The 25,963-nt window shown below is 39.4% G+C and overlaps 1 protein-coding gene and 1 long non-coding RNA gene across 3 annotated transcripts; one reads left to right on the forward strand and one right to left on the reverse strand.

Moving 5' to 3' along the window:
- Positions 1 to 2,634, reverse strand: LOC133388003 (uncharacterized). The gene is made up of 2 exons (XR_009763620.1): positions 1,974 to 2,634; positions 1 to 550 (listed from the first exon to the last, which is right to left on the reverse strand). It is a non-coding gene; the product is annotated as an uncharacterized LOC133388003 (long non-coding RNA).
- IVNS1ABP (influenza virus NS1A binding protein) lies at positions 2,145 to 25,963 on the forward strand. Of its 2 annotated transcripts, none has more exons than XM_061634040.1 (15): positions 2,145 to 2,639; positions 10,408 to 10,607; positions 11,602 to 11,728; positions 12,186 to 12,355; positions 12,442 to 12,517; positions 13,872 to 14,045; positions 15,392 to 15,517; positions 16,920 to 17,027; positions 19,951 to 20,077; positions 20,337 to 20,561; positions 20,719 to 20,840; positions 21,856 to 21,982; positions 22,084 to 22,215; positions 23,214 to 23,387; positions 24,792 to 25,963. In XM_061634040.1, exons 3-15 carry the CDS (start codon positions 11,618 to 11,620, stop codon positions 25,043 to 25,045), a joined length of 1,926 nt encoding a protein of 641 aa, XP_061490024.1. In that variant the 5' UTR covers positions 2,145 to 2,639; positions 10,408 to 10,607; positions 11,602 to 11,617; the 3' UTR covers positions 25,046 to 25,963. The 2 variants fall into 2 exon arrangements, with proteins under 2 accessions (XP_061490024.1, XP_061490025.1); XM_061634041.1 differs by having other exon boundaries at positions 2,145 to 2,327.

Raw genomic sequence — 25,963 nt, forward strand, 5'->3', positions numbered from 1 at the left:
TTCAAGAAAAAGATTTTATCTCTGAGGGGAAAACTGTCACATGGGTTTTTACAATAGCATGTCAAGCTGAGGTAGTCAACCACCATGTCTTTTAAACATCCTCAAAATTTCTGCTGGTTATAAGATGTACAGAGATTCTTTGTCAGCCCTTTCTGCCCAGAGTAAAACAGAAAGAAATTAATGGTTTGGGTACATATCCAGTTCTGATGTAGGTATTATCTGTTTGCTCTGAGGACAAAAGATATTGAATGGGCAGCATAACTGGTCAGTTGAACTGTTGTGTTTGTTACGCTGAGCAATATGAATAGCTTTGGTTTCAAGTGCTTAAAGGCTGATACTTGCAAAGAAAACAGAAAAATTCTTATGGGCATCTTTCCATAACTATCAACATTGAACTGTTGTAAGATGAGTACAGATACGTCTAAAACAAAATCTGTCAACAGAGTTGTTTCTGGTCCAGTAGATAGAACACTCCAAATTTCATTGGAATGAAGGAACCATGAGGTCTGGCAAGTTAGTGGCTCCTACGTGACAATCTGCAGCCTAGTGCCTGGAGGGAGGACAAAAGAAAAGACAGAAAACTGTGTAATTGTAGATAATGCTAATCTTTTTCACAGGGTTAATTATTTTAGTCTCTTGTAGTAAAAATAAGTCTTGTGGCATCTTAAAAACTACCAAATTACTATGGCACAAGCTTTCATGCATTACAGTTGACTTCATCAGGTGCATGAAGTCACAGATATATACATAATTGGGGGAGGGTGGGAAATGTGAACAGTGAGGAAAATTGTCATTCACAAAAAACAGTTGTGTTGATAAACACAGGCATCCTGGCATTGGTAAACCAATTAACACATGTAGTGTGATAAAAATCCATTGTGCACATTCACTCCATGAGATATAGCACTGAATCTGTTTATGTATTGTTATTCAGCAATTTCAGGTTGCAGTCTTCCTTTCAAGTTCCTTTGTTCAAGAATGGCATTTAGGAATGGCCAGAGGACTGTGTCCTCGAAAGCTTATGCTATAATAAATGAGTTAGATTTAAATGCTAATCTTGTTTCTGCAGAAATCCAATTGGTCTTGTGTTCCCAAATGTGTATAATGCTTAGCCAGTTTAGTCTAGAAAATATTAAATATTAGGCAGGCGCCATCTCTTATCTTTTTGATGCCTTTTCTCTTTCACCAAGCCTTTTGAGACCTATCCCAGTCTGTGTCTGTGTTGGAATTGCTTAATATTAAAAAAAAAAGTATGTTTTTCAACCCTTTTTTAAAGATGTTTTTAAAGCTTTAAAAAAAATGTTTTTAAAGTTTTGGTGTATTTTAAGGTCTGTTTTGATGTGTTTTTAGCGCTTTTGTTTGTCGCCCTGGACTCCTGCTGGAAGGGCGGGATAGAAATCAAATAATTAATACATAAATAAAATAAATAAAAGGAAAAGGGTTTACTGTGGTGTTCTGGATAGTATTAGATTCAGCTGTTGGATATATAGGTTAAAATCCCTGTGTAACTATTGCTAAAGTCACACAGGTAGTCTGTCAGGCCAATAACTCAAAATCTGAGGTAAAGCATGGTAGAAATGTTGCAAAGCACCTGTGTCCTTGGACAGTAAACGTCATTCATGAACAAAATCTCTGCATTCAGCGGGGCTTATTACGCCTACGTAGGTATACATAAAATCGTCACCTAAGTATTACAGAAAATGAAATCATAAAAATCCTTATGTGAGTTTCCTTTCTTCACTTTTCGTTACTAACTAAAGAAAAATATTAGTTAAATGACAATTCAGTTAATCCCTTAGTTGCTCCAAAACAAAACGCACAACAGGTAGAAGCAACATCCTTTCTTTTTCCCTGCAAAAAGATGAAAAGGAGAGACTTCCTTCCCCCCCCATTTCTTCGACAAAAAAATATAGCAACATGCAGCTCTTAGTATCAGAGGCAGCAGCTCCCTTCCCCCATCACCTTCTACTGACCCACTTTGCAGCAAGCGGCAACGGAGAAGCAAAAAGGGAGGGAGGGAGGGGCTCTAGCGCTTTGCACTCTAGGCTGTCGCGAAGTGGAACTCGTTTTCCATCCTCCTTCGCGGCTACCAGAGCAATCCGCATTCTCTTTATCTCTCGCTTCCTTCCTCAAATCTACTTCATTTTGGAGGCGCGGAAGGTCACTAGTTGTGAAAAGTCTCCGCCAGGAGGGGGAGGGGTAGCAACGGTGTTTTTTTTAACCCATCCCTCCAACCGCAGCTGCAGTAGCCGCAGAAGGCGGGCAGTCGGCGTTCGAAGAGGGTGCTGCGTTTGTTCTCTCTCTCGTCGCGATTGACGTCGGTTCTGGTAGCCCTTCCCGCCCTTTCTCTCTTTCTGTGTTTGTTGCCTGCGCGCCAAGGCTCTGTTCGGTCGCGGACTCGGTTAGACGAGCGAAGGTTTAGGAAGCAGCGCTCTTCAGTTTCTACGCAGTTGCTGTCGTTCCTTTCTTACTCTCCACGCTTCCTTTTCTCTTCTTCTCTTTCTCTCCCCCCCCCATTTTGTAGTCCCCTTTAAACTACCACGGCGCCCCCCACACCTTTGAAGCGGAAGTCTCTTTTCCTCCTCAACAGCCTGGACATTCTCAATATGAGCGGTGTCGTCTGCGTTGAGAGACACCAGGTAAGCAGGGCTGAACCCAATGGCGCCTTTTAAAGCTGCGAGCCATGAAGCTTACTTGTGAGTAAGCGTCCTAGAACTCTGTTAGACTTCCAGCTAACGATTCAGCGTGGGATCGGCTTCTAAGGGTGCAAGCCTCTATCTGCCCATGTGCCATTGATCTCGGTGGGCTTACTTCTGAGTAAGCGTGGATGGGATCGGCTGCATAGTAAGGTTTGGGGGCCGGAAGAAAAAGAGACGAAACGGCGAATATATTTGGGAGGGGAGGAGAAGGGGAAATACAGGTTTTGAGGGATTTTTGTAGATAGCTGAAATCGCGTCTGTGAAGGGCTGATTTGTAATACGCTGTAGAAATTGTTTGATGAGGTTAGCGAATGATGTAAGAGAAATGTTTGCGGGAAGAGTGGCCAATAAACCTTTTGTAGCGTATGCATGTGCTTTTAAGAAGTAGTGAAGAATTCCCCTGCTTTTTTTTTTAAACCAGTGGCATACCAATGCCACTCTTACCCAGAGAGGTGGGTAAGAATGTCTGAGGAAGAAAGGTTTGTGCTTTCTTTTCCCCCCTTTTATTGCTGCTAATTTTGGCAGCCTGGTGATCTAACACAGCCGAGTGTGTTAGAATTAGGGTTATCTTTTTTTTGTGCAGGCTTGCACCTCTCTCCTGAGAAAGAAATTTATGACACCACTAAATGTTATAACCCACAATAGGGTAACGCCCACCACTGGAATAATCTGGGTATAAAATTGAGGACATAGTGGCACCTCCTCAATTTTTATGTGGATTTTTCCAGTGGTGGGCGTTACCCTATTCAGTGGGAGATAACATTTAGTGGTGGCATAAATTGTCATGTTAGAAAGTAGATGTATGCTTCTCTTCTTGTTTATATGGGCTCTTAATATCGGCATAGTATATTATTGGATCTAGCTGTGCTGTGCCAGCAAATAGGATAACTACTTTTGTACAGTCAAGGAGAATCGGTGACTTAAAAGGAGAGAACGTTTAAAACAAAATTGCTAGATTTTCTGTATTTTTCAATGAATCTGTTGTTCTTAAACAGAGGTTGGGAGCTCTAATCTATCCCGACAGTTTGGAAGGTTACAGCACAATTGCCCCATAGTACATCTTGTTCCTCTTGATGGCTATTTCTGAAAGGGTTGACTTTGTAAAGCTTACAGGAAGCCAGTGCGTGTTTCTTCCTGTTGTTTCGTCTGGGGTGAGGAACCATTTTTTCCAATTATCTCTTCTCTTTCAGACCACGATGCTGGAATATTGGTGCTAGGATCACTAGGAAACAGGGAAAATAACTACAAATTTTGAATTGTTCTGTATTTGAGGGGAGATTTTTCTTTTCCCCCTTTGCCTTTGTTCCTTCTCCAAGTTGCCACATCCTGTTGCCAAGCACATGGAAGTGAAAAGCGTTTGCTCCTATATGCTTGCTGTAGTTGGAAGTATGATTGGGTGGAAGGAGAAACCACGCTAGCCAATCAAGAGGCAGATATGTGGTTTTTCTGTGTTTTCCAGTTAAAAAGGAAAAAGACAAGGCCTTTATTAGAGGGGCCAATATAGTCCTTTGGTTTCCTTCAGGACAGGAAGTCCATGTTTTGTATTAGTATTGCTTATTAAATACATGGCTGGGACTTTGTTTTAAATCCTTTCTTTGTCTACCTTGCACATGGACAACTATGCATTTATTTTAGTCCAGCCCTTTGTTTTAGTTAATTCTGTGGATAACCAACTGAAATTGTTTGTCCTGTGAATTTTCCTCATTTGATTATTAGAGCAGAATTGAAGCAGACTGTCCTTTCAGGATAGGAAGGTATAGTGTTGTTATAAGAAGGATTTGACTGCTGGGTGGTGGAGGTAGCTAGCTTCTGTAGCATCTACTCTTAATGGAATTGCACAAATAAGAAGCAGTAGCAGAATTACGTCTAAACCAGCTTAGGGGTAAACTACACATTGCATGTGAATGTATGTACTGAATCCCTCTAGGCTATGATGTTGAGCAGGAGGAGAGGGAGAGAAAGGTGCTTATAATCCATCAGCAATTTTTGCACCCCAAATCCCTGCCTCCAGACTGCTTCTTCCTGCCCTGTGATATTCCCAGTGCATTGTTTGTGAAAGTTAGTTGCACACCTGGAACTCCATTTGTGGAAATTTTTAGTGGGGAAGCAGCCAGCAGGGAAAGACATAAGCACCCATCCACCAGCCGTTCCTCTGCTTAAAATGGCAGTCTCATGGAGGTTTGTAGCACTGATTAGCATGTAAGGTGTGTTTTGCCCCTAAAAATAGTATGTTTAGTAGTATCCAGTATAAAGATGCAGAACATTTTCTAAAACTTTAACTATATGTGATTTGGGAGGTCTGTGATCTTGCCATCTTTATGGGTTTTTTTAAGCCAGCTATGAGGGGTTTTGACTTTGATTTGTCACCCCTCCCTCACACCATTTCCCAATTTAAATCCCGTGTGTGTACACACAAATCTGCTATTCGCCTTGCAAGAGGAATATGCAGGTACAGTATATATAGCTGTATTCTCCTCCCACCCCAGGTCTATGAGCAACTTCAGCGGGAAGATTAGAAAAACATTGTGCAGGGTAGGAAAGGGTTAGCATCCCTCCCTTACTGCTGTTCTCTGATCAAAATCTGCTTCAAAGATGTAGGACAGTCCTTCTCATGCATCATGTATAGCTTGATCCTGATACATAATGGAACTTGTGATGGCTAAACTTTTCTCCACATATGATGCAAGGCAGATGAGCTGTCTTCTGAATGAATGATGGTGGCATTGTTAACAAAGGAATCTTTGCAGGATGCATTTTTAGCAGTAGCTTTGCGTTTGCTTCTGTGCCTATCACTTAGAACAAGTTTGCATTTAAGTTGTAAAACTATTTGATAGCAATTTGAAAACCGGTGTTTTGGACAATGGTTGTCTGATTTTCTTTTTTTGTGCATGTATACCATGAAGCTCCTGAAAACTACATCATAAGGGTTTGCTTTTAAAAACATGAAATTAACAAGAAGCCAATCAGTTACGACTTCTCCCATTGATGATGCAGGAAAAACAATGGATTATTGGTGTCCTCCTCAAATAAAGCAGGCCTTATATGGGAAATGCCATATATAAAACAAAAATTCACTAACAAAGGGCTGCTGCCGCTGCTCACTTTGCTTGCCAACCCCATCTACTGCTGCTGCCAAAACCCACCCCCTTCCCCCCACAGGTTGCCAGGGCCCCACCCCATTTGCTTGCCAGGCCTCTCCCGCCGCCAGTCATTCACACCCAGCCATTCCAGTCTTCTCCCGCCCTTCTGCAGCCTCCAGCCTTTTATGCCCTGATCTGACCATGTTGGGCCTCTCCTACCTCTGCCGCTGCCAGCCTCTCACACCCGACCTTCCCGGGCCTCGCCCACCATTGCATAACCTACCCATTTCCCAGGTAAGCTGTCTTTGCTGCCGTGCCCTGCCCCTGACATCACACTGCATGACAGCTTGCTATTATACAGTAAGACATACATCTGCTTGACAAATAAATTTACTATGTCTCTGCTGAACATTTGGAAAAGCAAGAAAGAAAACTTAAACTCAGGATGGGAGGCCATTGGAATTGCTGATGAAATGCCAGGCATTGCTAATAAAAATAAGCACTGTAGTTTTGCGGGATTATAGAGAGAAGGATACCATAACCTTAAATACTCTTACAACTGTATATGCCCCTTAACAGAAACAGAATGGGAGGAGATTTTGCAGGGAACTAACTGTCCTGGATATAAAAACTACAGTTACAATCTTTTCTGACAAAAGCTAAAACAAATGTAGCTAAAATAAGAACAATTCCCACGTCCTTTAACTACTTTGGAATGTATATTGGACAGCTATGAAATCAGCGAAAGTGGTTTGGTCTCTAATGTACATGGGGTGTCACTAGATTTGGATAAGGGGGCAACAGAGAATCTCAGGAAACTAGGAAATTGATTGTAGAAGAGACTGCCTGGAACTTACTGTGGGAACAGCCATCCTTAAAATCAGTTTTCATACATACTGAAGAAACTATGTTAAAGGTAACACATAGTCACCTTCTAAAACTCTCCAAAACCAACCTCCAGCTTTCTCCTAATTGCTGGTGTGGCTATGTGACAAAAGGGATGTGCCACCATATATGGTGGGTATGCCCACAGACAGAAGTCTTCTAGTCACTGCTTTTCCAGGAATTAAAGGATATAACTAATCAACATATATAGATTTGGAGCACCAATCAGCACTATTTCATATCTTTTTTCAAAAAACAACATAGATCTAAAAAGTGAAGCCACTTATCTGACAATTGCACAGTTCTGGAAAGAGACCATGAAAGGCTACTGGTATATAAAAAAATATGGAGTATTGTGCTACTTATGGCCATAGGAAACATGTGGCCAGGGAAAATACAATGGAGGACAAGTTTACTCAGAAGTTTTATTTTATTATATATGTTAACAAAAAGAACGTCTCAGTATGCTAACATTCAGAACTTTTTGATTACTTGTTCATACTGAACCAATACATTCAACTGAGTCAGAAATAATCAGAAATAGATTAAGAAGAAATCCTGGTGAAATTATGATTGACAGACTCTTTAACTAATTATGTGCCCAATTGTGTCTGAAACACTTATCAGTTTTGCAATGTTTGTGTATATATGAAGCCAGTAACTAATTTTAAAAAAAAATCAAGTTATACATGTATCCAATTTGAAACTTTTTGCTTCAGTCTCATTTGGCCCAGCCTTCAGAACTATTACCTAGAATTTTTGTGGGGAGGATTCTGCACAATCTCAGAGAAACTAATCTGTTTATTTTGTGTTTTAAATAGACCTTCCACTGAGTTTGGAAAGGTGGGATAAAATAAATCTCTAAAATGTGAAATCTAGCAGCTGAAACATTAGATGGAGGTGGATGTTCCTTAGGTAAGAGATAGGATAGAATCTAGATCAGAGATGGGCAACTTTTCTGCCTGAAGGCTGCATTCCTTTGTGAGCAGCAACCTTTATTTATTTATTTATTTATTTACACCCCACCTTTCTTTCCATGATAGAAACCCAAGGCGGCTTACATATGGTTCCCTGGTGGTCTCCCATGCAGGCACTGACCACACCTGACCCTGCTTACCTTCAGGGTACTGGCCTTATGTGACTTCAGACCATAATTTAGGACCACATGTCAGTGGTGGGCAGAGCTAGACAAAGTGGCTAGAGCAACAGATGTAACTTACCTTTGTGTAGGAAGCCTTGAAAAGGTGGAATTAAAACATGCAGTATATTTTATAGACTGAAGGACATCTTAAGTTCTGTTAAAGTCTGTTCAAACTTTCTACAGAATCAAGGATCATGTAACTGATCATCTATGGGAAACCGCCCCCCCAAACCAGTTGAATATTGATACAATTTAAACTTACAAATACAAAAGCCAAAGCAAAGATGAAATAAAATCTTATGACTATTGAAAATAGTACTGACACATTGAACAACAAATTAGTACAATTTTCAGTTCAGCTACTAATTAAGATTCCCACTAATAAAAAGTTTTGTTGCAAGAATATGATGAGTTTTATTTTTGCAGCACATAAAATGTTTGAGTCTGAACAGAGGCAGTATTGGGAATGGAATGGAACTAGTGGCGTCCATGCTCTAAATCTTTAGATGCTCTGGATTCCAGTCTCCCACTTTAAACCGGGGATGCTTGGGAATACTGGATTAGCAGTGCAGGTTCACATCCGAAAGGGACTTATAGGCTAGCCTTCTCCAACCTTGATTCCCCAGATGTTACTGGATTACAGATCCCATCATCCCTGGCTGTTGGGCGTGCCGCCTGGAGATAATGGGACCCAAGGTTGGAGAAAGCTGCTGTAGGCCCAGCACACTTAATGGAGTGTCTAGTGAGCAGACATTTTCAAGGGCTGCTGGCTGGGCATTTTTGCCCTATGCTAAATATGTATGAAGTTGTAATTGTTTTATTACAGTGTAAATGTAGTTTTTTCCTAAGTTATCTTCTTTTGACAGCACTTTTTGATATTTTGAAAGCTGCTGTAATGTCTTAAACTTTTTTTTTTTTACATATTCCTTCTTAGGTCATGCTATCTATTCAGAATCTTACAATTTTTGCTCTCCTTTGAATGTCATACCTTTAAAACATTATGTCCAAAAGTAGATGCAGTTCTCCCAACTGAACTTTTAACCAGCACAGAATAGGGCAGTGTCCAAATAAAATTGCATGCACGATGATTGCATTTAGTTTGTAATCCAGCAACCAACTGCAAGGCCATGTGAAGCAGTATCAGTCTATCCAGTATTTATGCTTTCTCTTTACCTTGGTCTTGGAGTTATTTATGTATTCTGGAATTTCTATCTTCCTGCCTTTCTAAATACAATCAAAGCAGTTTACAACAGTTTGAACAATAATTAAACCATGGCAAATAACAAAAAAAATCTGAAGACTAAAAACAGCAGCAATACATCCTTGAAAGCAATATCCTCTAAAATATCCCACTGAGAATAAACCAGTTTTGCTGCTTGATTTAACCAGGGATGGGGCTCTGGCATACCTGCCTAGGGAGACTACTCCCAGTTGTGGGCATTACAACCCAAAATGCCCAACATCTGGTGCCTGTCTAGCATGCACTAGAAAGTGAAAGAGTTCCTGGAGAAGGGTTTCTGAACAGCAATAGAGTTCCTGGGCATGGTCATATTGGGATTGTAAAACTAAAGCGGTTTTAGTTTCAAAACAGGTTGGAAACAGCATTTTTGAAAGGATTTAACAAGGACTTGCAGATACCTCCTATAGGTTTCTTGTCTTGCAGAAATCTCACCTCCAGCTGCCTTGACCCTGAAAATCTCCCATCATGTAATCTCTGCCCCTTTTGTTAATCCCAATCCTTCAAACGTACATTCGCTAGCAGTTGCTTACCTTAAATAACATAGTCAAATATTCCTTAATTTCCCATTTTGTGGCCATTTCGTGTGTGAGTGAGAGAATGAATGAATGAATATGTTGGTGGGGGAACACTGCTTTCTTTTCAGAGTGGGTAGAAAAGAAGTAGTTTTTGAGATTATTTGAAAAATGTACCATCCAAGGATTAAAATATGAATGCAAGTTTACATATTAATTACTTTTGATATTTGGTCCAAAATGTTTAAAATTATCAAAGTTCTGAGTTGGGAACAATAGCAGTTATAAGAGATAAGGCAGTGAATGGTTCTGAGGACAGAGGAGATTTAAAATCGATGGAGTTGTATTAGCAACTCTGATTCAAAGAACTGCTGGTGTTTTATTACATTCTGATAATTATATCTGCACCCACAGGTGTTAGTTATTACTTAAGGCCTCTGAGACATTTATTTAGTACTGTTTCTTTTAGATAATAGGTCTGTCCAATAAGTGCTGACATGCAGTCTCTGTTCAAGTTTGTTGGGTCAGCTATTATAAGACATATGCTGTAATAGAAGTACTGTGGGATATAGCTAAATGCTTGAAACAGATCTAAACAAGATGCAGTCTTTTCTATACAGTTGGTTACATTTTTAGTAAATATATTTTATGTAAAATTGTAAGTTTAAAAACTAAATAGGTACATGTGTCCATTAACACTTCTTAATTCTAGAAAAGATTTGCCTCGGTTTTCATAATCTTTCTGTTGTGAAAAGTTCACAATGAGCATAGTGGGAAGTTCTAAATGGACTCTAAATATACAAAACTCCCATATTAATCTGTTGAATTTAATTTTTGTTTTCTATTGCAGGGTATGATGCATGACTATCACAGAAGAAATTCGTGTCTATAGCTTTTAAGGACTTGATTACATCATTTTAAAGCCTGGTAGTTTTGGAGTCATCTGTTTTAAAGACACAACTGCCTGCATTTTTTCCAAGCTGCTGTTTACCTAAGAAGGGGGGGGGAAATTGACGTATTAACACACAGCAGGACTTCGGATTATTTAAGGTCTCTTTATAACTTGGATTTTATAAATTACAGCATACATTTATCTGATAAACTCTTATTCAAATCTATGTATATATAATGTCATGTCTTGTGGTGCTAGGTATAAATATTAGTCTATTGTACAGTACTTAAGTATGTAGACTTTGCTCTGATTCTATAAATCCAAGGGACAAAATGAAAAATTGTCATTCAGGCAAGCTGACAACTACTTGCCTAACATTGCATCATTGTGTTTTGATGTAAACTGTTTACTGGAAAACAGAGTAAAAATCACTTTCAAACAGACTGGTGAATCTCCACTACTGTTTCCTTACAGTTGTCGCATCACAGTGTGATGCACAACTACATACATATTTTTAGTTCCCTGAAGTCTTTTTTAAAAGTGAGGTGCCTAGCTTTACAATTTGTGCTTAACAAATGGCTGTACGATAGAAGTTGTTCATGGGATCCTCTTTCCCCATCATGTCCTTAGAGTAATGGGCCTTCATTTTTCAAGCATGAATAGCCACCTTAGTGCTAGGCTTTAGGGTGCCCTATGGCAGTTCTTCTGCCAGCACTAGGCTTATATATGGAAGGGCCATCCCTTGGGTTCTCATACTGAAGTTTTTGAGTTGGATGGCAAGTGAAATTATCACTTAAACTACTGATGCAGTTACCACAGAACTACTCAGGACAGACTTGGAGTTATAATAATGGATTTCTTTCCTGTCACTTACTTACATTGATTTAGCAAAAGACTGGGTTCTGTATTTTTCTAATATTGCTCCCTAGGTTTAAATATCCTGTTAAAGAACAAAATACACTTACTGTGCAGTTCTATGCATTTTATTCATAAGGAAGTCGCAGTATTTTCATTGGGACTTACTCCCAGGTAGTATACATAGGATTTCAGCATAAGATTGTGGTGTGCATAGGATTATAGCCTCAAGAATGCTTTGCATAAAGGAAGTAACCTTACACTTGATTAATATCGTAAATTCTTCCTCCTTTTCAGCCACAGAAACAGCAAAATGATTCCTAATGGCTATTTGATGTTTGAAGATGAAAACTTCATTGAGTCATCTGTTGCCAAGCTAAATGCTTTGCGAAAAAGTGGCCAATTCTGTGATGTGAGGCTCCAGGTAATTTAACAATATTATAACTGTTGTGTTTTGAGCTTGGCAAAGTGAAGATTCTAGAAATATTCAGAAATAATATTTCAAATGCAGACATTTGATTTATGATGGTAATTTAATTTTCCAAGTGCGTATAACATGAAGTGGCCATTGGCTGTTCATATTCTCATGTACTGTACACATTCTGAGATCCCACCACACCATTATGTGAAATTCTCATTTTCTTTCTCCTTTTTAAAAATTATTAGAATGATCCAGCCAAAATTAAGTACTCTTCACTGAAATCAGTGGCAGAGATGTACTTAACTCTTTCACAAATTAAAGATACTATTTTTTTTACCAGTCTTACGGCTTTGTAGTGTATTAAATCCATTTATTTTAGTCGTCTACTCTATAACATTGGATATCACCCATTGGGGTGAATAATTTAGGTCTAACACAGTCCTGTTTTATTTTCATAAAGGTGTGTGGACATGAGATGTTGGCACACAGAGCAGTACTAGCTTGCTGCAGTCCTTATCTGTTTGAAATCTTCAATAATGACAGCGACTCGCATGGAGTTTCCCATGTAAAATTTGACGATCTTAATCCGGAAGCTGTTGAAGTCTTGTTAAATTATGCCTACACTGCTCAGTAAGTGACTGTTTTTATATATAACAGACATTTTATCTTGTGCTGTGTTAAGAACAAATTCTGAAATAACTGTATAACTTTAATAGATTGAAGGCTGATAAAGAACTGGTCAAAGATGTATACTCCGCAGCAAAGAAGCTGAAGATGGAGAGAGTCAAGCAGGTACAAATTTTGGACACTAGAAAATAAAGTGGAGGAGTTACTATAGTTTGAGAAAGAGCTTTGTTTTTAATTTTAATGAGTGGCTAAAGTGCCTGAATAGGCACGTTGATTCATATACAGTAGGGCCCTGCTTTTCTGCGGCCCGCTGATACGGCAGCTAATACTAGAGTAAGGCCCCACTCATATGGTGCTTATTCCGCTTTTACGGCGTTTTTTGGGCATCGGGCACCATTCTGTTGAAGGAGTTCCGCTTTTTAGCAGGTTTTGCTTTTAGGTGGGGGTCTGGAACGTAACCTGCCGTATGAGTGGGGCCCTACTGTATCTGCATTTTGCCTACTAAAACCCCATTTTCATTTTGGACCATTTCATATACAGATGATGATCGATGACAATTGTAAAAGATACCCTAAGGAAATTCATTTGAATAGTTGTTGGCCATCTATATGGATTTCAGAATTCTTGGGGCCTGTTTCACACAGTACATTTTTTTGCCAATCAGTGTAAGCAGTTCAGACAGTACGCTTACACAGACTAATGCAATGTGTGAACTGGGCATTCATAGATAGCATCAGTTCCCATAATTGTGGCAGGTAGTGCTTGCTCAATCAAATGCATAAGCTGTGTGTTCCCACATGTTGCCCTTTTTTGCTTCTGTTTTTGCCTGAGCAGCATCAAAACTGGTGCGTGCAGGTGATTCATATCCTGGCTTATTAAGTCAGGATTTGATCATGTGAACAGACCCAGGATGTATTGTGTGAACTGAACAGTAGCAAGAAGTGTGTGTGAGAGTAGGATCTCTGCTTTTTTTAAAAAAAACCCCTTGCAATTAAATGTTACTGAAGATCTGAGTATGCGTGGAGGACATTTTCTCAAGTACACACAAAATTAACATGAAGGGATGCTTCCCCATGTGGACAAAAACTTTTTTCTCAGCAGAGCCGCATATCTATTTAAAAATGTTTAATGTTTATTACAAAATATAAAACAAAGAATTGATGGTATTTTTGTCCTGTACTAACAATGCCATTCTCCATTAGTAGCCTAAAAGAACAGGCAATACTTCTCAATTTCTGTTAGTTATTTTAGCATTGTCATTGCTGAGTAGTAACAGTAAGAGTTTCTGGTACTTTGAGTTTTCTCAGAAAAAATTGTTCAACAGTAAAACTGCTTTTTTTAAATTAAAAGAAACAATATTTTATAGTCAAGAGAAGATGTAAATATGTAAAATTAATTTGCTTATATGTTTGTCTTGGCAGATTGTGGAGTATAAAATGTCAGTAATAGAAAATGTCGCATTAGTGTGCTGAACCTCTTTAAAAAAAATAACATACTTTATTATATGCCTTTCTAAAAGGTTTGTGGAGATTATTTGCTCTCCAGAATGAATGTTGAAACCTGCATCTCATATCGAAACTTTGCAAGCAACATGTGTGATTCACGCTTATTGAACAAGATTGATAGTTACATTCAGGAGCACTTGTTACAGATCTCTGAGCAGGAAGAATTTCTTAAACTGCCACGTTTAAAGGTAAGTAATACCATGCTATTTTTCATTTAGTTAGTCATATTCACATTTTAAAGCTAGCAGGAAATAATAAACTAAACTGTGTTGCACATTTTGAATTGCTCAGGTTGGTATTGTTACTCTTCTCATGACCTTTTGCATGATAGCAAGTGTTTCCTAGTAGATACTGCAAGGATCTCTGGGATACAATACACTTATGCAGTGCACGCTTTGTAGCTCGTGGGGGGGAAGGGGGGCAACTGACAGTGAAGGGTAGTTTTACCACAGCTCTCTTGAAGTGCAGTGTTTATAACTTTTCTCCCCATATGAAGTCACTCTTCTAAGAGAAGGAAAAGAGTACACATATGAACGCTACTTGGTGGAAACTAAACCTACTTGTTGAGTCCTTGATATATCTAAGTGTCTGCAGTGGTGTGAGTTTAACCCCCCTCAACTGTGTCCTGAATTGCAGGCATTTTAATTTGTCCCATAGAATAGTGGTTCTCAAACTTTCTCCCCTGGCACCCACTTGAGACAGCTGAAAATTACTGAGGCCCACTAGTCAAAAAATGGTGGTAGATGGAGGCAGTGTTTGTCCTAGTTGTAATTAGCCTCCCCATGTTAGGCAGAATTTATTGATCCATGGGCTCAAGGAGAAGGCTTTTTCTTTCATATTTTCCCCTTTCCACCCTCACATGCCCCCATTCTCCTTTTACACTTAACTTGTACCTTCTTTCCCACCCCCAAACTGCCACTTCCTTTCATCCCTCCTCCCTGATCCTTTACACATGTGTTCCCTGTACAGCAGCTTTCTTACCCTTTTCTTTCTATTACTAATTAACTAATAATATTATGAACTTTTTACCTCACTTCATAGCTTCCTTCAACACCAACTCTGACCCTTTCCTCTCAGAGGAGGGAGACCTTCCCTTCCTGTGCTTGCCCACCACCAAAACCCTTTCTTATCTCCCGGCCACTTTTTACTCGGCATGCAAAGAGGTGCTGGTGCTGAGACTGATCCAGCCGAAAGGCCGTGGCACGGCTAGGGGCCAGGGCAGGCAAGTGAGGGGGCACTGGGCAAACAAGGCCTACTGTTGAGTCCTGGCCCACTGTTTGAGAAACAGTGCCATAGAACTTAATGGGAGCCTCTGAGAATTAAACCTGCTCTTATCTGCATGGCCACACTGGGGAGAGTCTGTTTCTTGGTTACACGAGAGTGTGAGTGTACCTTTATATTTTGTGTACTCTCTATTCTGGGTTCTATCTAGGTATAGAGATGTTTGACTGTAAGTATTTAATGTTATGTATTGTCTGTGACTGTATCTTATAAGTGTGTTCATAATAGCCACTAAACCTTTTGTTTTCCCCAGCTGGAGGTCATGCTTGAAGACAATGTTAGCTTGCCCAGCAATGGCAAACTATACACAAAGGTAATCAACTGGGTGCAACGAAGCATCTGGGAGAATGGAGACAGTCTGGAAGATCTGATGGAAGAGGTTAGTCTTTGCTAAATCTCATTTTTTAATTTTTCAACACTTAAGCTTTTCTGAAACTAAGGATGAACCCGTTTTCTTTTTTTCTTAAAAAAAACTATGAAAAATTTAAATTTTACTGTAGGTATCCCTAAGCTGAGAAACTAGGGGGGTTCCAGGTGAGCTGCATAAACTGTTTGAGTTTTTGTTTTTACTCTTTAATAACTTCACTTTAAAAATGGGGAGGTGGTTTGAAAGCTCACTGTATGTCTTCAATATGTTCCTTTTTACAGGGTTTTGCTTAAAGAGAGACAATAGGTAAAAGGTTCTAATGGTTGTTCCTCCCCATTGATTTATCTCCCCATAGGTTTATTAACAAAACTAGGATACCCAACGCTGAAGAACCATAGAAGAAAACTTCAAGTATAATGACACGTAAAGAAGCAGCAGTCCTGCCCCAGTTCTCCTAAGAAAATCCGCTGTGGGCAGAAAACGATGATGATGATTAATGGTGTTTACTTCTTTACAGGATGCCTTAACGTTTGACAAATTTTGTGTAATTTAAATAGCCTTACTCATAAACACAATTTTTACAGTTAGTGTGGTCTTACTCAGAAATGGGAGCATCTTAAGAATAGCAGTGAAGATATAAATTTCAAATTGTTTGAAAAAGCTTATCTAGTTTGTCATCAAACTAGTAGACTTTGAGAACAGTTGTGTTTGCTATACTCTGCCTTTTATTAGAAGCCCAGTCAAATGGTCAAATTTCCCTTGCAGTTCTGATGCATTTCATATCGTATCTAGTAATGGGCAATAGATTTTACTGAATTGAAAAGTAGCCCTATTGGGTTTCATTTAGCTAAGTCATACTCATGAGTACACCTACTGAAATCAATGGATTTGACTAACAAATCCATTGATTTCAGTGGGTGTACTCCAAGTATGACTTGGTTGGATACAACTCATCTTTAATATGACTCTTGTTATAATCCACTTGTGCTTCGTTTACATGCTTTATTTACATACTGAACAAGGAAAAATTCTGTACTTTGCAAATAAGAAACTTGTTCATAGGGTACAACAGACGTTCTTGCTTGAGATTGTTAACCTGTACGGTTTATTTCTGCAAAATAATGTACGTTGCCGCACATCTTAATGTTATGGCACAGGGAAAATAAAAGTCCAGGAAACTGAAGATTTCTTTTGAGCTGTGAAAAGCAAGGATGCTTCATCTCATACTTCAAGATTTGTCATCATGAGAGCAACTTTCTTTCTTTCTTTCTTTGTTTTTTGTTTTTTCCATTCTGCTAGATGGAAAGAAGAGAAACTGAACTATACTGGAATCCTTACAGAGTTTGTGTGCAACATACCAATAGTTAAATAGCAATGGAGACTGTAGCCACATGGCTGTTCTGTTGTTTTGCAGGTTCAAACCTTGTACTACTCAGCTGATCACAAGCTGCTTGATGGAAATCTGCTAGATGGACAGGCTGAGGTGTATGGCAGTGATGATGACCACATTCAGTTTGTGCAGGTACAAATTGCACATAGTCGGAGGTAACCTCAGGTAAAACTGGTTAGAGTAGTAAAGGGAAGAAACAATCTCAATTAATAGCTATCTTATATGGCTTGTGTGGTCTTAGTTTCATCATTCTGGGGTGGCAAACATGTGGCCCTCCAGATGTTAATGAACTGCAGCTTTCATCAGCCCCAGCTGGCATGACCAATTGATAGGAATGGTGGGAGATGTAGTTCTGCAATGTGGTGGGCCATAGGTTAACCATTCCTGATGTAGTTATTTCCAGCTGTAACTCAACAAAAATAACTTACACTAAATGTGGGGGGTAATAAACAAACATAAGTCTAGTTAATGGAGTTTTAAATAAGCTTGTAGAATACTGAGAAGTGTGCTTGCTAAAGAAGTAAGAAGCCCCCCTGCACAAGAGCTTACAGACTAAATTTAAGTAATCTGTCTTAAATAAGGGACACTGGGGAAGTTTATGTATGCAGAGCTTCAGTGTATAAGTGCAGATGTCCAAATGAAATAGTTCATATTCAGTGTGTGTCTAGGGGTGGGCATTATGAAGTAGCTTTGGAGAGTTCCTTTTGGAAATCTAGCGAAAGCCACAGCCTGAACTGAATTTGGCATTGCAAGGATAATTACATATCTCAGATAACCTGCCATTCCTGCCAGGAAGCAGTGGAAAAACTGGAGTACTGTAGTATAGTATATTGCTAACCTCATGAAAAACTTGTTTGGTTTCTGGATCTAATTTTGGATACTATGTCATTTTCAGTTGGGGCCTTTGAATTGCAGTAGCCTAGAAGAGAATTGATTTGAACTAGAAACAAAGCTTTGATAAAGCAGAACTCAATTCATATTGAAGTTTAAATGTAGTTAGGTGGTAGTTTACAAGAACTGGAAAGAGATGATGTTATAAAGTTTGTTAATAGGCTTTAACGGTTGAAGAAGTTTAAATATTTCCTGAGATCTACTACTTGGAAAATGTCAGCTGAATTTTTCTATACAGATATCAGTAGAACTAGGATGTAAACCAATCTTTCAGGGGTGAGCAAGAATTTTCAAGCTTCCGTTAAATGATTTGTATCTTTAAGACCAAAGTGTTCAAGAAGCTTCCTACAAATCAGCTATGTTGGGCAAGACCAGGGGTCCCCAACCTTCTTGGACTCATAGGCATATTTCAAAATTTGAAAACTACCATGCCTACCACCACAAATGGCTTCCATGGGCCTAGCTAGTCACAAAAGACAAGCCAGTTCCCCAAGAAATTGAGTTCAAAGCAAAGGCTAAATCTAAGCTCAAATGTCTAACCTCATGTTTGACTCCCATATATCAAAACAAAATAGTTTTCCAGAAGAAAAGCCCCACCCCAAACACCCCACAAAACCTGTGTTACACAGTCAGGCAATACCTGTACATCACCAAAAACTGATAAAATCACATCCTGAACAAAACTGGTACCCTTAGGTGTACCTCACTGCCCTCACCAGCCTCCATGAGCTTATCAAACAGTATCAGTCCCCTCCCCCTTTTCTTTAAAAAACAAAAAGGCAACTTGGTTTGGCTTGCTAGAAAGCAAAGCACCAGCCTCCATCTGCCTTGCCCTCTTACTTTCCTTTTCTAAAAATGTCTCTGGGCCGAAGAAAAACAGATGGCTTCAACGTTAAATTCTTTTTGAAAAAATTAAAAATATTGGAAGGAGCAATGGTCCTTGCACAGTTAGGGAGGTATCTTGGAGACCACAAGACTAGACTGAAGAAATGTGGAGTTTTTAAATTTAATTTGTAAAGATGCTTTTATTTTAAACAATGGAGAAGGCACATATCACCTGCCCAAGCCTATTCCAGAGAGGGTTGGAAAAAGTTCTAGACTACTAGAACAAGCACCCGTTTCTTCCATCTGTTACTATGACAGAATGCTAAGTACAGAAGAATAAAAGGGGAAATGAAGTATGCTAAAGAGACAAAGAGGAAATACAGTGGAAGATCCTAGTGTTTAATGATTTTGAAAGAACAAATAGCTCTCAAATGATTTGCAGTACATGACGTGTTCCATAGACTAGGGGTACATAATAGCAGTGACAAAACTATTCCACCTAAATAAGGCAGCCAAAATAAAGCCAAGCCAGAGTGGATTTTTATGTGAAAGGATAGTGAACTCTCTTCACTTCTGATACCAAAAACAAATTCCTAGACTCAGAATATAGGCACGCTTTTAAAAAATTTTTGACTTTATGTCTTTTGCACCTACCTCTGGTTGGTAGATCTTAGAGTTCTAGTAAAAACCAAACTGATCCATTAAGCCTGCCCATCTGTGCCATAGTTCAAAATATGTTTTTAAGATGTTTTAGAGTGTTTTTTAGTATTTTTGTTTGCAGCCCTGTTCTCCTGGGAGGAAGGGTGGGATATAAATTTAATAAATAATAAAATATGTATTGACAATAGCTTGCTACAGATGGGGCTCATACTCCTAAAATAGGAAAAATACTAAACATAGACGTAATATATGCAATTTTGTAGAAGATAGTACATAATATCTGGAATTTATATAGGGCTTTGAAGATTTGGTATGTAGGCATAATCCCCGAAGGCTGTGCACACTTGAAAATAGTGTACTAGTCATAGTTATCATTTCAAAGTACCTGTATGATGTGACGAGTTAAATTCTTTCCACTAGAAAGCATACCTCACATGAAGCTAAGTCAGTCATTTGATTCAGAAGATAGGGATAGTGAGCCGAGTACTGAGATGAAATGTTTTTTTGTGAGTAAGTGGTGCATTACACGTTTCATCATGCTGCTAAAATGTTCATCAAGTTGCCTGTGTAGATGTGCTTATAAAGAAGGCTACACAGAGGTGAAAAATAGTTCTGAAACAAAGGCAGAACAAAGTGTGCACTCTGGCTAGGTTTCTGTAGCTGCCTTTTGATTTTGCAGAAAAAGCCACCCCGTGAGAATGATCTCAAGCAGATAAGTAGCAGTTCCTCTGGAAGTCTTTCTCCAAATTCAGCAGTGCAGACTCCTAAACACGAGTGGAAAATTGTTGCTTCAGAAAAGACCTCAAGTAAGCAGGATTTGGCGGTATTATTCCCAAACATTGTACATGCATGTTAATAGTGGGAGGAAAAGTGTCTGTCTTTTGTAAAATGTGTAGTGGTTCATAAATAGAACTACTTCATTCCTTCAAATATTGGGACAAAGTTATTTAAATTTCAGCCCGCCTAGAGGGTAAGGGTACAGCTTTAGTAAAAGGAAACAAGTTCATATTTTGCAATTAAATGCACTCTCTCTCCTCCCCCCCTTGTTTCCCCCCCCACCCTCAGATAATACCTACCTATGTCTTGCTGTCCTGGATGGTGTGTTTTGTGTGATTTTCCTTCATGGACGTAACAGTCCCCAGAGTTCTCCATCCAGCACTCCAAGATTGATGAAAAGTTTGAATTTTGAGATTCGATCAGGTGACCTTATAGAAAAGCCGATGTCTCCTATGCAGTATGCTCGGTCTGGATTGGGAACAGCAGAACTTGGCAGCAAGCTCATAGCTGCAGGTAATAGTATTACTAGTGCTGCATGGATCTCAACGTGTCTTCTGTTTTTGAGCTAACTGTTCTATCAAATATTTTGCAGAGTAATTGCTAACTTGAGTGGGTTTCACTGAAAGATTTTGTATCTAAATACATCTTGCATACTTTGTACTTCTGCTAGGTGGCTATAACAGAGAAGAATGTTTGCGCACTGTAGAATGTTATGACCCCCGAAAGGATTACTGGACTTTTACTGCCCCAATGAGAACACCAAGAGCTCGGTTTCAAATGGCAGTTTTAATGGTATGTGTGGCCTGAAGAGCCATGCCCTCATTCTGTGTCAAAGTCTCCACTTACCTGCCAAATCCTGTCCAGATTTGTGGCAATTTTAATATTTAAACTTGCAGTAATGTAACCTAGAGGTTACTAGAGCATAGATGACTGAAGCTAAGCTATCCCTATCCAGGCAGGGCTGCTGGGCTACCAACTGAAGCTGGTAAAAGGTACTGTGCATCACTAAGGCCACTGTGCCTTCCAAGCTGCATATCTGCTCCTTTAGGGGGGAGGACAACCCCTTCCAGAACAGGTTGAGACCCACCCATCCAGTTAATCGCCCACCAACAGTGCCTTAGTCTTATCTGGATGGAGCATCACTTTTTTGGCTCTCATCCAGTCCATTACCAAAGCCAGATATCGATCCAGCACATCAACTGCCACACATGCAGATGCAGAAGCAGAGATGTATGTCATCAGCTTATCGATGCTAACATATTCCGAATGTCCTAACTTGGTAGTTTCATATAGCAGTTAAACAGCATGGGGGATTAGATTGACCTTTGTGGAATTCCACACTGAAGGTTCCACAAGGCTGAGGAGTATCTCCCAAGCGCCACTCTTTGGAGGCAGCCATCCAACTAGGATCAGAACTATTGCAAAGCAGTGCCACCCAGTTCCAGCTTGGACAGCTGCTCCAGGAGGATACCGTGGTTGATGGTATTAAAAGCTTTTGGGAGATCAAGGAGAATCAACAGGGTCACACTCCTCTCTCCCAACAAGAGATCATTATACAGGAAGACCAAGAGTGGCTAATTTAAAGCACTTTAATATCAAGGTGATAGCACATGTTCCCCTAATCTGTTTGATAAGACACACAGTTTCATAGCAGCTGCTTGCTTGTAATAACAAGACCCTTTTTCTTAGAGGCCATATCTGTGATTTAAAAGCTATTCACTACTAATATACAAGTCCCAGGCATATTTATTTAACCAACATACTTTAATGAATCTTGGTTATAATATCTATCACTTCTCCAACTTAGGGGCAACTATACGTTGTTGGTGGGTCAAATGGCCATTCAGACGACTTGAGCTGTGGGGAAATGTATGATCCAGAGATCGATGATTGGACTCCTGTTCCAGAACTCAGAACCAACCGTTGCAATGCAGGTAAAAGTCTATCATGCACCATAAAGGTTATTTATTTTTAAGCATTCAGAGAATAAGTTGGTTTGTTTATCTCCTACCACCCCCCGTTTCTGGACAAACAGGAGTATGTGCCCTGAATGGAAAGCTGTTTGTTCTTGGTGGCTCAGATCCTTATGGTCAGAAGGGACTGAAAAACTGTGACGTCTTTGATCCTATAACAAAATCTTGGGCAAGCTGTGCTTCACTCAATATTCGTAAGTCTCTATTGCATTTTTCAGAATGGGATGGCTTTATTTAATTTATTTAAAATATTTTTATCCTGCCCTTCTACCCCACTCAGGGCGGCTTACAATAATCTCTCTCGCACGCACGCACGCACGCACACTAAAATCATACAGAATAAAAACACAAGACAAAATAAGTTCAAATACATAAATACAATTATATAAAATACAATAAGCATATATATGCAAACCAAGAAACCTACATGTATATATACGAGTACAAATATGGGGAGATAATAGTAAAAAACACAAGACAAAAATTTTAAAAAGAGAAAATAAAAAATAAACAGAGACAGTGTCAGACTCACCCGTCAGACCCTCTCAAAGGCTCTCCGGAACAGGATAATTTTTACAAATTTCTGGAAAACCATCAGGGAGGGAGCAGAACGGGCTTCTTGAGGCAGTGAATTCCAAAGCCTAGGAGCCACAACTGAAAAGGTTCTTCCGCGGCTGCCTGTCAGTCTGACATCTTTAATTCCAGGCACGCAGAGGAGACCAGAGGTAGATGATCTTCAATCCAGAGCAGGAGCATATGGACACAAGCGGTCCCTCAGACTTTAAGAATTCAAGGTCTATAGGAGATGGAAATGTCTTAGGCAGGTCAGGTTACAGTGTGTCACAGGCAGAGGTCTGCTACTGCCAGTCTTTAAATGAAATTTGGTGAGGATTAAGTAACTCCTTGACATTTTGAGAGAGAAACTGCAACCTTTGCTGCAGGAATAAAAGAAGTACTCAGCCTTGTGGGTTTTTTTTTTTTTTAGATTGCATTAGTGAGAGTGGCAATATGTGGAATCGCCTTCTGAGTCCTTTTAGACTAGTTGGTCCTTTTGAATGTATTAGCTTTAACTGGCAAGGGTTGACTCCTACCATTTAAAATGTCTACCAGTTTTTATAGTGCTGCTGCTGTTAAGAGTTTAAAGCACCCCTTCCCTTCTGTTTGTAAGCTTCTGTTGACTTTTCATTTATAGGTAGGCATCAGTCTGCTGTATGTGAGCTTGGTGGACATTTGTACATCATTGGAGGAGCTGAATCTTGGAACTGCCTTAATAGTGTGGAGCGTTACAATCCAGAAAACAATACCTGGACACTAATAGCTCCTATGAATGTGGCTAGGCGTGGAGCTGGTGTTGCTGTACTTGATGGTAGGTTTGTGCAAATGGGGAAAAATGTGAAAAGTCCCTTGCCTCTGCAGTTCATAGCATCCCTTTGGGGGCTATAGATTTTCCTGAGCATCTAGCAGCACTTACATATTTTCTTTACTAGCACTTAGATATTTTCTTTACCTTACACAACCTCCATTAAGTGTGTTTGAGACTCACCTGAATTTGAAAAAGTGGCTAATGGTGTTCAGGGAGGAATTGAGGACTTAAGAATGAAAAACATTTATTTGTGTGGTAATCTATAGGGAAGATGTCAATTACCCTATTATAGAGTAGGGCAGACATAACGTGAGAATTGCCACCCCATCTTCTGACATTGTGACATGCCAAATGGGCACTATTTGATTATATGTTGTAAAGCAGGGATAGCCAGTGTAGTGCCTTCCAATTCCCAGTAGCCCCAATTCCCAAGTGTGGCTAGGTCAACAGTGATGGAAGTTTTAGTCCCAAAACATCTGGAGGGCACCATGTTGGCTACCCCTGTTGTAAAGGATGAGGTATCCCATAGCTAGCACATTGCTAAATTCTGCTTTAAGCAGCACTTCTCTGAACCAGTATTTTTGATGTCCTTGTATATTTATAGTAAGATGTATCCAGTTATTACTCCAGTTACTAAAACGTAACTTCTGTATCTAACTCTTATCTGTCCCTTGAAACAGGCATCTACTGAAACCTCTGAGAAGTAGGGCCCTTTTTATTGGCGAAAAGTTAAATGGCAAAATAAAGTTTGCTTCTGACTTGTTGCATGTTCCTGTACTGTGCCCTGCCAAGATTGTACACAGGGCAGAATACAGGAAATTGTACCCATCTCCTCAGTCAGTCATTTATTTCTCCCATAGTGACAGAGGTGGAAAGCAACCCTGAGGCTCATTTCTGAGTTCCTTTTGGTTACAAAAATAATCTTTAAAAAGCAGCTTGTTTTCCCTATTTGTTGTCACTCAGTGGTCCATACATATAAAATAGGTTGGGTTTAACCAGGGAGGGGTTTTATTTTTTACTGCTTATGGCCTAGAAACAGCTACACTTGAGTTTCCCAAAGTGTGGGGCATAGTCCATCAGGATAAATGATAGAGAAAAATTGGGAACACAGGTCTCTTGATGTTTGCAGACCCACCTCACTGGCTGAAGTTACAGTTGTGTAGCAAGAGGTGGTGTGTAGGAGCTGTGTTAGGGGGAGAGCCTAAGTCAGAGTACGCAGTGAAGAGGCAAAAAATACCATCATTGAGGTTCCTAGATTGGAGAAACCAGAAGAACTAGAAAATACTGAAGTAGCTGTAGTGTAGCTTTTTCATCTAGAAAGTGTTTTTCTTTTTCTTTGCTTCTGTGTGTGCTGCTTGGACTGCACAGTGACTGTCTTCTAAATATTGACTCCTATTCACTTCACAGGAAAGCTCTTTGTTGGTGGTGGCTTTGATGGTTCACATGCAGTTAGCTGTGTGGAGATGTATGACCCTGCTAAGAATGAGTGGAAGATGATGGGCAGTATGACCGTTCCAAGAAGCAATGCCGGTTTTGCAACAGTTGCCAACACTATCTATGCAGTGGGAGGATTTGATGGCAATGAATTTCTGAACACAGTTGAAGTCTACAATCCAGGGTCAAATGAATGGAGTCCATACACGAAGGTCTACAAATTTTGACTGACGCAAGTCTCTTTAAAACTAACAGGCTTAGTGATGTAATTGTTAGTAGAGGTACACATGTGAATTGGGGGGGGGGGGTTAAGTTGCCATCAGCAACACAAAGCTTTTGCATATTGCATACTATTAATATGCTGTACATATTTTTATTTAGACTACATGAAGGGTGTTCTGTGTTTTAGAATTTGTTACTTTAGACTCTGGAAGATAATTCAGAGAGAATAAGAATGAAAGCTGATGGCCTATCATTTCAAGAGCTTCCCCCAATGTTTGTTTTGCCAATTTGCACACACAAATACTCTTACATTAGAATTTGTTTCTGGTGCAGGAAAGATAGGATGTTCAGTGTGAGCAATTGCTTTTTAGGCCTTGTTCCAGTTTTTTATCTTAACTGGAACAATCTAATAAGCCTTATTTAAATAGATTCTGGCTTTATACAAAAAAGCTGACACACCTGCCAATTTGACTGCTTTTTATAACTTTTTATATATAAGTATAGTCAGTTGTTATATTCTGAAGTGACATGAGATGTGCGTTGAAGCAGAGTTGATCTCAAAGTTCAAAGACTGGAGTGAGACGTCATTTTTCATGTGTGAGAGCCTTTTTTTTTCCTGCTACAATGTTGTATGAAATCAAGTACACAGTACTGATTTTCATTGCATCTGACTGGAGTTTCTGAACATGGATGTAATGTAAGGAAAAATCTGGCTCCGAAATTCAACTAATGTAGAGGGGGTGCTTTTTTGTATGGTGGTTCAGTTAAGCGGTTGTAACAAACATGCAAAGCTGCAAAATGCTAACAATGTGTAATGTGTTAGCTAGCAAGCTTATCAATCTGAAAATTATTGTAAAAGTTTGTATCTTTCTACTGCAACCTGAAAACATGCTATAATAAAAAATCTGTGCTTAATTGTTTAA

The sequence above is a fragment of the Rhineura floridana genome, chromosome 6, assembly GCF_030035675.1.
Source record: "Rhineura floridana isolate rRhiFlo1 chromosome 6, rRhiFlo1.hap2, whole genome shotgun sequence".
Lineage (NCBI taxonomy): Eukaryota > Metazoa > Chordata > Lepidosauria > Squamata > Rhineuridae > Rhineura > Rhineura floridana.